This window comes from Hevea brasiliensis, chromosome 2, assembly GCF_030052815.1.
Source record: "Hevea brasiliensis isolate MT/VB/25A 57/8 chromosome 2, ASM3005281v1, whole genome shotgun sequence".
Lineage (NCBI taxonomy): Eukaryota > Viridiplantae > Streptophyta > Magnoliopsida > Malpighiales > Euphorbiaceae > Hevea > Hevea brasiliensis.
The window spans coordinates 102118884-102129816 of NC_079494.1; the positions used below are offsets into that span (position 1 = coordinate 102118884).

The 10933-nt window shown below is 32.3% G+C and overlaps 1 protein-coding gene across 3 annotated transcripts; it reads left to right on the forward strand.

The window, feature by feature from the left end:
* Nucleotides 1-1004: 1004 nt before the first annotated feature.
* On the forward strand, nucleotides 1005-9810 carry LOC110647092 (NADH dehydrogenase [ubiquinone] 1 beta subcomplex subunit 10-B). Of its 3 annotated transcripts, none has more exons than XM_021800767.2 (3): nucleotides 1005-1392; nucleotides 1503-1548; nucleotides 9540-9810. In XM_021800767.2, the coding sequence occupies exons 1-2, from the start codon at nucleotides 1104-1106 to the stop codon at nucleotides 1532-1534; spliced, it is 321 nt and encodes a 106-aa protein (XP_021656459.2). In that variant the 5' UTR covers nucleotides 1005-1103; the 3' UTR covers nucleotides 1535-1548; nucleotides 9540-9810. The 3 variants fall into 3 exon arrangements, with proteins under 3 accessions (XP_021656459.2, XP_021656460.2, XP_021656461.2); XM_021800768.2 differs by having other exon boundaries at nucleotides 1040-1392; nucleotides 9522-9810; XM_021800769.2 differs by lacking the exon at nucleotides 9540-9810 and adding an exon at nucleotides 6739-7150 and having other exon boundaries at nucleotides 1040-1392.
* The last annotated feature ends 1123 nt before the right edge of the window (nucleotides 9811-10933 follow it).

The following is a 10933-nucleotide window of genomic DNA, read 5'->3' on the forward strand; positions in this document are numbered from 1 at the left end:
ATTTATATATTTAGTAGCAATTGTAATCTTAAGAAACATTTAGGCATTAATAGTAAATTAAGAAAAGAAAATATTTTATTTTAAATTGGGTGCCTATTTGGAGAGTGATTAGAAGCTATATTTTGAAATTATAGATTTTATTTGTAGAACATTAAAATAATTAAATATAATTATAAAAAAATTCAAAATTCAAAAATATGCTATATTTTTAACTTCAACAATATCACATTTATTTTTTTTTTAATTTCTTTCAATCTTATTTTTTATTATTTTCCGTGAAATTACTGGTAACCATAGTTATTATTTTTTTAAAAAAATCCTTATTTCATCTCAATTATGCTGTTACATTTATACTCATCAATAAAATAAAAAAAAAATAAATCCTTTACAAGATTGAGGATAAAAAAAAATATATATATTTTTAATTTATCTTTACATAAATAAATATTGTAGAAAGATGAAAATCGCGATAAATTGGGATGACAAAAATTTTCAAACCTAGCTCGATCCACCCTGAACCTAAACCTGATTAATTTTTCCCAATCCCGATTTGTGGGAAGTGGGGACGGGAAGACCTCCCCACTCAAAAAACTTGTAACTCGCCTATATAGTAATATATTCTTATTTTTTATTAAAAAATAATTTATTTTTATATTTTTAAATATTATATTTTATTTTTTAATAAATAAATATATATATATACTAATAAATTAAATTAAAAAAAATTAAAAAATTCCTAGCTCTGCACCCCGAAAGAAAATGCCTTGCTCCGATCCTGAATTCCTACAGAGCATAGATGAGAGGAGCCATCCCGCCCAGACTCGCCCCGTTGCCATATCTATTCAAAGTTTCTTTTATCATCTGCAAATTGATGGCATCCCAAAATGTTTAAATGGTGGCATCAAGGGTTCAACTGTAATTTGCTTTTTTTTTTGAAGTTTTATTTTTATTTTTAATAGAGGCCCAACAAACGATAGTTATGAATGTGCAAGGCCGATCAACAAATTAGAATGGGTGAGGACCCAGCCCAGCCCAAATCAAAGCTCAAGTAAGGCAAAGTCAGAGAGCTGAGAGCAGCGTGTGTCGAGAGAGAAACAGCGACGATGGGAAGGAAGAAGGGAGTAGCAGAGTTCGAGGAATCGCCGCCCGATGACTTCGATCCATCCAATCCCTACAAGGACCCGGTGGCGATGCTCGAGATGCGGGAGCACGTTGTGAGGGAGAAGTGGATCGACATAGAGAAGGCCAAGATTTTGAGGGAGAAGCTCAAATGGTGCTATCGCATCGAAGGCGTCAACCACCTCCAGAAGTGCCGCCACCTCGTTCACCAATATCTTGACGCCACTCGTGGCATTGGCTGGGGCAAGGAGCAGCGCCCTCCCTCTCTCCATGGTGCTTTTTCTTCCTCTTCCTTTTCCCCCAATTTTTGGATGCCGATGGAATTTGAACTGCTTAGAAGGAAAATAACTCATTTTTCTTTGGTTGATTAATTTTGTGTTTAGGTCCTAAGGCGGAGGCAGCTGCGTCTGAGTGAAGGGTTATATTAAGGTATGTGAGATTGTACTACTAACTCGTAATTGTTACGAAGTATATTTGAGTTGTGATTGTTGATTCTCTATCTGTGAGAATATTATGATGAGAAATTGTTGCATTTTCTAAGCGCAATTGTGGGGTTTTGTTTGCCTGATTTTCTGTGATATCTAGGGCTCAACTTAGAATAAATGAAGGATGATTGTACTTTGTTTCAAGATTGATTAATAACTATAAATTCTTTCTAGAATCGAGTGTGTACAGTGGCAGCAATGACCTGGTTTTAAATGCTTTTAAAAAATTCTTGACTGCTGGAGAAGTTTTGTTATTGATAAGTAGAAATGGGAAAAGCAATTTGAGCTTAAGAGATTAAGAGTGATAGGGACCTGTAAATGCATGGGAAATTTTATGTGTACATACTACATATGCTTGCCTTCAGCTATGTAAGTGAAATGATTAGTTAGATTTTATATTCTTGCAATTGTCAAGCTAAGAATTTGATGTTGTGTATTTCTAGCAGTTGAGCATTTTTGTTTGTGGGGATAGAGTGTGAAGTAATAATGTTATGGACTTGGCTTTGAGGAAAATCATTGGCTTTTTGTAATGGAAGAATTCCAAATAACGCAAGATAATTTAGCACCCAGCTCTACTTTGGAATCAATACTCAACTCAACTAAACCTTTATCTCAAAAATTTTTTTGGGTCGGCTATATGGATTCTCCTTCTCCACTCTAAACGATTTTGGGTTAAATCCTCGGAAATGTGTAATGCTTCTAGGTCATGTTATACTACTCTCCTCCAAGTCAGTTTAGGTCTACTCCTTCTTTTCTTTCTATCCTCTAACCCAATGTGTTCTAATTGTCTAACTGGAGCCTCCGTATGTCTACGCTTCACATGACCAAACTACCTAAATCTCCTTCTCTCAACTTGTCCTCAATTGACATCACTTTCTACCTTTTTTCTAATACTCTCATTACTGACTTTATCTAGTCTAACATGATCACTCATCCACGTTAACATTCTCATTTTCGTAACTCTTATCTTAGACACATATGACTCCTTCATTGTCCAACACTCACTACCATATAACATGGTCGGTCGTATGGCTGTACGGTAAAATTTTCCTTTCAACTTATTGAGAATCTTGTTATCACATAAAACTCCCGTGGCACGTCTTCACTTCAACCATCCGGCTTTAATCCTATGACTAACATCCTCCTCACGTCCCTCATCTACTTGAAGGATTGAGACGAGATATTTAAAGTGATTACTTTGGGACAATACCTCTCTATCCAAACTAATCTCTTTCCTATCATCAGTTCGGCCTTCACTGAACTTGCATTTCATGTATTCTGTATTTGTTCTACTTAACTTAAAACCCTTTGACTCTAGAGTACTTCTCTTAAACTCTAGCTTTCTATTGACTTTTTCACGCGTCTCATCTATCAGAACTATATCATTCGCAAATATCATGCACCAAGGGATACTTTTCTGTATATGTTTCGTCAATTCATTTACAATTAATGTAAAAAGGTCAGGGCTTCCAGCTGAACCTTGGTGTAATCCAACTGAGATAGAAAAATCTCGTGTCCCCTCCCATTGTGCGCACAATAGTAGCTGCTTCTTCATGCATATCTTTCAACACTTGTATGTACCTAATAGATACCCTCTTTTGTTCTAACACTCTCCATAAGACATCTCTTGGAATAATATCATAAGCTTTCTCCAAATCGATAAAAATCATGTGTAGATCTTTCTTCACATTTCTGTATTTCTTCATTAAGCTTATAATGAGAAAGATTGTTTCCATATTTGAACGACCGAACATAAGCCAAATTGATTAGGAGAGATAGAAGTATCATGACGTAGTCGATGTTCCACAGCTCTCTCCCACAACTTCATAATATGACTCATGAGTTTAATTCACTTATAGTTTGAGCAACTCTGTATGTCTTCCTTATTTTTAAAAATAGGTACTAAAATACTCTTTCTCCATTCATCAGACATTTTCTTTGAGTTTAGAATCTTATTAAACAATTTAGTTAACCATGCCACTCCCATATCTCCCAAACACTTTCACACTTCAATTGGTATTCCATTGGGTCCAAAGGCTTTACCCACTTTCATTCTCTTAAGTGCTTCCTTTACTTCTGAAGATTTAATCCTTCTAGTATAATTCACATTCTTTTCTCTTACTCTGTAGTCTATATTCACGCTATTACCACTTTGATTATTATTAAAGAGATCATCAAAATAATTTCACCAACATTTTTCCTTTTTTATCCTTAATGCATCTAACTTGATTGAGATCTTGACATTTCTTTTCTCTCTTTCTTGCTAATCTATAAATATTTTTCTCCCCTTCTTTAGTTTCAAGTTTCTTATATAACTTTTCAAAGGCCTACCCTCTTACTTGACTAATTGCCTTTTTTTCCTCTTTTTTTGCTATCTTGCACTATTTATACGCCTCATTATTATCACACTTAGGTAATTTCTTATACCATTTCCTCTTTTTCTTCACTGCCTTTTGTACTTCCTCATTCCACTACCATCTCTCTTTTGAGGATGGTCCATGTCCTATAGACTTTTCAAGTACTTTTCTAGCTACTTCTCTAATTTTTGATGCCATCTGTATCCACATACCATTGGCCTCCATATCCAGCTTCCATGTTTCGGACTCGAGAAGTTCATTTTTGAACTTCACTTGCTTTACTCCTTTGAACTTCACTTGCTTTACTCATTTGAACTCTTACTACTTTGTTCGAGTTACAATATTTCTTCTAGCAATCTTTACTTGTTATTGTAGTAATAAAGGTCGTTATAGTTGCAAATTTTTTTGTCCCTTCTTTATAAATGTTAATGAGGTTAGAAGAGAGAGGATAAAGAGAAATTACATTGGATTTGTTATGTAATGCTTGTTAATTGAAATTATGAGCTACATTTATAACAAATGAAATTGTTTAATACATTTACACTTTATGTGGATGGGGGTATAACTATATAAGAGAGGATAGGAAAGGAAAAGGGAATAGGATAATAATTATTCCCTGTTTGGATGTTTGATGAGGTTAGAAAAGAAAGGATAAAGAGAAATCAGTTGTCCCCTCAAATTCCATTTTGCTTTCTCTTTAAAGTTGATGGAATAAGAGTTGTTTCTTGCTTATGATTGATAACAACTTTTTAATATGACTACTTAAAATCTTTTCTTATCTTTTCAAACATTCAAACATAAATAATTATTTTAAGGGGTGTTTGATTCAGCTGTTGGATGCAATTGATAGCTGATAGGCATTCAAACAGTTGAACCAACCTATTTGGTAAACCTATCAACTATCAGCTATCAACTGTATCTGACAATTAAACCAAACATGTATTTGATCCCTCCTTTTATTTGTTTCTTCTCCTATGAACTAAATACTAGACTTCTGAATCCAATTAAAATTCCCAAACATAGTGTAGATGTTTGGCATCTTTTTCTCACATTTATGTGGAACCTATTCTTGAATTTAATTGTAGGTTGACTAAAATGAAGATTAAGGCTAATTAAACCTAGTTGCACTAGATAGTTACTCCTAGATCCTTTGTTCAACAACTAAGCCAAGTAAATTATTGTGTTAATCTTCTAATATGAGTTGCTTTGAGTACACTTGTCAACTCACATAAGGTACTGGCACCTCATTCATTCAAAGGTGGGTGATCTAATGAGGTGTACACCTTATTGTTAAGGCATGTGCCTTAAGCAAGGTGAGAGGTGCATGCCTACTTACACCTCCACAATAAAAATTTGCAACTTTTTTTTTTTTTTTTTGAAAAAGCTATTTCATGTAAGCACGCCTCCACAACATTTCACATAGCTTCTAAGAGAATACATTTTTTTTTCTCATAATAATTTTGGTTTTCGTCACGGAATTAAATTGCAGTTGTGGAAATAATGTCATGATAATGACCTATTGCTATGCAATTTTTTTTGAAAAATTTGTAAAATTCATGAAACGAATAGATATTTAAGAATATAAGTAAAATTAAGATGCACAACTAAATAATAAGTATAAAAATATTAAATAAATACATTAAACCAATTATTCATAGATATCATTAGCATTAATCGTTTTAAAATGTACTCGTTGTAAAATAGGGATGTAGATTGCTTTCCTACATGGCAAATAAACCTGTGATCTTCGCTCAAGAAATGAAAGTTTTGTAAAAAGATAGAATCTAGATTGAAATTTCAGAGACTAAGAAACAAAAGAGGAAACCCCCAGAAACCAGAAACAAAGGACTAAAATGAGGTGCCTGCCCCTTTCTGAACAGAAAAAAAATAATTAAAAAGGTCCCACATGAGTAATGATTGTTACCTTTACTATTAAGTAACGGGCATAATGGCTATTGTACCCATGGATTTAAATCTCGATTGCGGGTAACAAAAACAAGTCTGTAATGGCCGTATCGCAATGGTAATGGCCTATCCCTATACAATTTTTGCGTCTTGCCTCGCTTGGGCGCACATCTTGCGCCTAGGCTTCGAGACCTTTGGCGCCTTGGTGCGCTATGAACCTTTAATAACTATGGGTGTCACTATAATAGGAGGCCAAAAAAACTTGTAAATAATAGTCGTTATATTACGTAACAGCCGTTATTTAAAACCATGGTTGCGCTGGCTCTTTTTTTTTATATATATATATAATGGGTATAACGGTAATTGGGCCTTTAAAACCTGTAAATTATAACTGTTATGTTACATAACGTTTGTTATTTAAAACCATGGTACTTATAGGGGATTGAGTAAGAGGTAGTTCAGGTAGAACACTGAAAAGGGATTTTGGCAATCATGAGAGAGAGAGAAAGAGAGATTGGAGTGAAAAAGAATAGGGAAGATAGAGTGAGAAACGATAAAGAAGAATATGCAAGGCAAAAAGGAACTGGCTTGGTTGCTGCAGAAACAGTAATGTTTTCTTCTCCTGTAGAAAGCTTGTCTAATCAAAGGCAATTGCCTTCTTTCTTTCATTTTGTTGTTATAATTTGATTTGGCATGCATGAGATCATGGGAAGGTGTCTCAGAAGACAGAATAATGGAGATTTCTAGATAAAATAACTTTTTTTTTTTAAAAAAGAAAAGGAAAAAGCTGCAGAATAGAATGTTGCTGAGGCACTCCTAGGTGCATGCCTTTTAAGGTGCAATTTGCCTTATTAAGTTCACTTTCTTTTCAGTGATTAAGGTCCTGCTATGCTTCATGTGCCCTGCACCTAAGGCAAGGGATATCTTTTTGGATGTGATTTGTCAACTCATTCATGACTAAAGCAAAAAGACAAGGGCTCGAGGTCCATCCTTGGAGCAGTCTGATTGTGATGTGAAAACCTTTTGTATCATCCCGCTCAGTTTGAACGCTTGAGATTACCTCTTTATGCATATCACTTAATACCTATCTAGTAATTGTTCGTTTTATCCAAGTCTCATTATAGAAACTCTCTTTGGACCCTATCACATGCCTTTTCTAAATTGGAAAATACCAAATGAAGGGCTTCCTTTTTTTTTTCCCCCCTCTTTTTCCTCCTTGGTAGTTGGTACTTATTTGTCAACCCTTTTATGAGAAAATAAAATAATATACATAATTTTGATGCATTGGATGAGGAATTGAAGTTTTGTTTGATCATTTGATGAGTTTTGGATCATTTTTTTTTTAAATGCATCTCTAACTTTTTCTTGTAAAAGTATTTTCATTTGGAGGACGACGGACTTTTTGAAATTCCAGTAACAGTTAGATGACCGTGTGTGAGCAATCCAGTTTCTCAGCCCATTGAAGCCCAATTGGAACACATAACTGAACTGGATAAGTTCAGTTAATACATGACGGTTTGTGCTATAAATTTGGATCGGTCTTGTTAAGAGATATTGGAAAATTGGTTATCTTTGTTAACTGACCAATTCTCTCTCCGAGTTAGACATATGAAGATGTGTTTTAGCTAATTGCAGTGTCATTTCAGCCTTAATGCTATGTTTGTAACTAGGAAGTTTGGAGATGAAGGGGGAAGTGTTTCTATAAAATATAGTATGGAGTGAATAGGAAGTAAATGTATTGTGTTACCTTCTCACTACTTAGATATTTTAACAAGGAAAAGAGACGATAAAAGCAACGCATGTTTTCCATTTTTTGTTAGGTGTAGGAGAAATGAAATGAAAATTTTTAAGTGTAAAATTGGAAAAATATTTTCCATTCTAATCTAAATATTAAGAGAAAAGGTTAAAAGTTAGAAATTGGCAATACAGTCATAAAACTATGGCATCCCAATCTCGTTCTTTACCTTACTCCTTGTTCTTGATGTAGGTGTACAACTTCTGGGTATCATAGAGGATAAGAACTATGAAAATGGATTGTTGATTACCCTTTGATGCAGTATTGGAAGAGGATTATACATAGGAATTGCATTCATTGTATAATTAGGAAGTTTAGAGTTTTATTATTTACAAATTTACTTCTCTATTTGAAATTTTTTTTGAATTTTTTTTTTGAATAGGGGGCAATATTGTGGGTATTAACTCTCATGAAAGACTTGAGTAGGGATCCTTTTACAAATGCACCAACTGTAGTTCTGACAGGGTACCAATATTTTCTTATTAATCAGTGGATTGAAAAGCAAAATGAAACTTGTGAGGAAGTAAATGTCAGAAGGCACAAAAAATGTGAATTGAAATGCCACTATAGCTTTTAAATGTTGACCTGCAATTGCTAGTTGCTACCATCGGAATTTACTTCTTGATTTGAATTTCCTGTGCCTGTTTTCTCTCATGAATAAAATGCACCATTAATCTTTAAAATAAAGTATGCAATCCAAGATAGTGGACCATATCAATATATCTTATTATAGCCGTAACATAGGTTAGCAAATTGTATCTAACATACTTATGTGTATGTGTTGAGAGGCGGTTTCATTCTGAAGTGATCTATTAGCTAAATTAGCCCATTGAGCTTTTACAGTTATTTAAAGTACAGAACCTTGTCATTTTTATATTAGGAGCTGTCTCATCATTTAGAAATTTTAAATGATTGGATTTTAATGAGAGAGCAATTTGAAATGGTTACTCAACTCTGATGGCATGCTTTCTATATTTATTTTAGTCGAGGGGCCCTTGGAAAGTCTTTAAGACAAAAGTGTGTGGGAAAAAAATAGGAGAGAAGTTGCTACATCAAAATTTAGTTTTATTGAAGGACTGTTACAAGGATTCTAAAATAAAAAACAAATAATTAAAATTTACGCCATTGTATGGTGTGTGGCACAAATGGGACGGCGGGGCTCAACTCAACTCAATTAAGCCTTTATCCCAAAAATTTGGGATCGGATATATGGATTCGCTTTCTATTATTGAGTTAGGCAAGGCACGATTCTAATTGGTTGGGAGTTTGAATAGGAGTTGATCAGAAAGAAGTTTTCAGAATCAAGAATAATAAGATTCTAAGATTTTCTAATAGGGAGTTTCACTATTATGTATAATAGAATATTACTTTTCTCTATCCTTTCCTCTACAGAGGAGATGTTCCACCTGATTTGTTGTACTGTGTGATGAGTCATATTTTTTTATTATATTTGTTTTAGTCACTTTCTTCTCATTGTCTTTCTTGTCGTTATAATGTATATGGTTGATGCAGCCATTTTGATGTGAAATGGCTTTAATAATTTGTTTGTTAATCATTAATCATAGCAAGGAAATAGCTTATATTAATACATGTATGTGGTATTGTGGTCATGATTGTGAAATGGATTATTTGGCACCAGCTGGATATATAACCTTTAATTATAATATATCGATGAACCAGGGTGAGCTTTTACATTGCTTCTTTTTAACTAGAAGATCATGTATTTGAGTCGTGGGAACAATATCTATAAAAATGTAGGGGGAGGTATATGTATAACAGATGATTGCGGAACTGACGTCATTCTTTTTTTATTGTTTATCAATCCATGTGAAAAAAAATTAATTTGCATAATAGAAATAGGTCTCTTTCTTCTTGCAGGTGACGTAATTAGAAGGAGATTTACTCGGAAGTGGGGGGAAGCTTGGGATTTATTAGTTGAACGCATTGCTGTCATTGTGTTTGCTTAATCTGGATTGGTATTATCCAGTGTTTTTTTACTTGTCTTTCCTGCCATGTGCAGAGCCAGAAATTACTCTGGATCTTATGATCCTTTTGTTTATTGACATCCAAATAACATCAGCGACGTGGACAGGCCCAAGGAATGAAAGAAACTTAGATAATGAAATAAAATTTTTTTTTTCTCCTGTCATTGATTGCTTTAGTTTAATTGTGATGGATTATGATTTTGTGACACCTCAAATTACTGATTTGTGGAAGGAGAAAGACATTGGAATTATTTCTATTCTTCTTGCCTTGTCAACATTTGGTTTTAAAAGTTAGTTAATTTCGCTATAATGGTATTTCTGGATGTGAATTGATGGGCGGCGCCGCGGTATAAATGGCGGCCTTAAGAATTGGCGCACGTCGTTATTCCCTTATCTTCTTCTGGTAAAAGTTGACCTTTTGTTTAACGAGACAATTGTGTTTGAGAATTTGAGCTGGGTGATCTTTTAAGGTTTTATCATTGTTAATATTTTAATATCTATATTTTAAAAAAATTATTTAATTTTTAAAATTTAATTTCGTCGACAATTAAGTTGTTTTTCATTTTTAATCAATTTGTCATTTAGTTATAATCAGCGTAAGCTAATCGTGATTATATTCATTATGTGCTCATAATTTGTATTTTTATATGATTTTTTGTTAATTTTTTATATATGATATTATTATAATAGTATTATAAGTATTATATTTAATTATTTAAATTAAAATACTAATTTTAATATTATTTAATTAATTATATAAATAAAAATATTTATCAATATAAGAATTATTATTTTTTTATTCCATTATAATTTTATGAAAATTGTGTTATATTATTAATGCATAATATTAACTTAATTTAAATGTAATATAATAAAAAATGTAATAATAATTTTTAAAAATATAAATGAGTCAAAATATTTAAAAATTAAAATAAATTAATAATAATTATAAATTAACTCATTAAATTAAATTCATTTAAATTTTATTATTTTATTTTTTAAAAAAATAAATTTAATTTACATATATGTTATTAATATATTATTGATTAAAATATATCATACATTTTTAATTATTTCATAATAATTATATAAGAATATCCTTTAAGTAGTCAATTTTTTTCTTCTTTTCTTATTTGTATGTTCCTCCTATTTTTATTATTTTAAAAATTTAAAAGTATTCTAAGAGTACCTTAATAAATAGTATTATAAAAGTATTTTCTTAGAATACTTATCTGACTTCGTTTTGAATTTTTAAATTAAATATGAATATGAATTCTTTTTCAAATA

Bases quoted from the DNA above. Each gene is read 5' to 3' on its own strand.
- LOC110647092 (XM_021800767.2), top strand. From the start codon at position 1,104: ATGGGAAGGAAGAAGGGAGTAGCAGAGTTCGAGGAATCGCCGCCCGAT. The intron at 1,393-1,502 runs GTGCTTTTTCTT...TTTTGTGTTTAG, and splicing joins GCGCCCTCCCTCTCTCCATG to GTCCTAAGGCGGAGGCAGCT.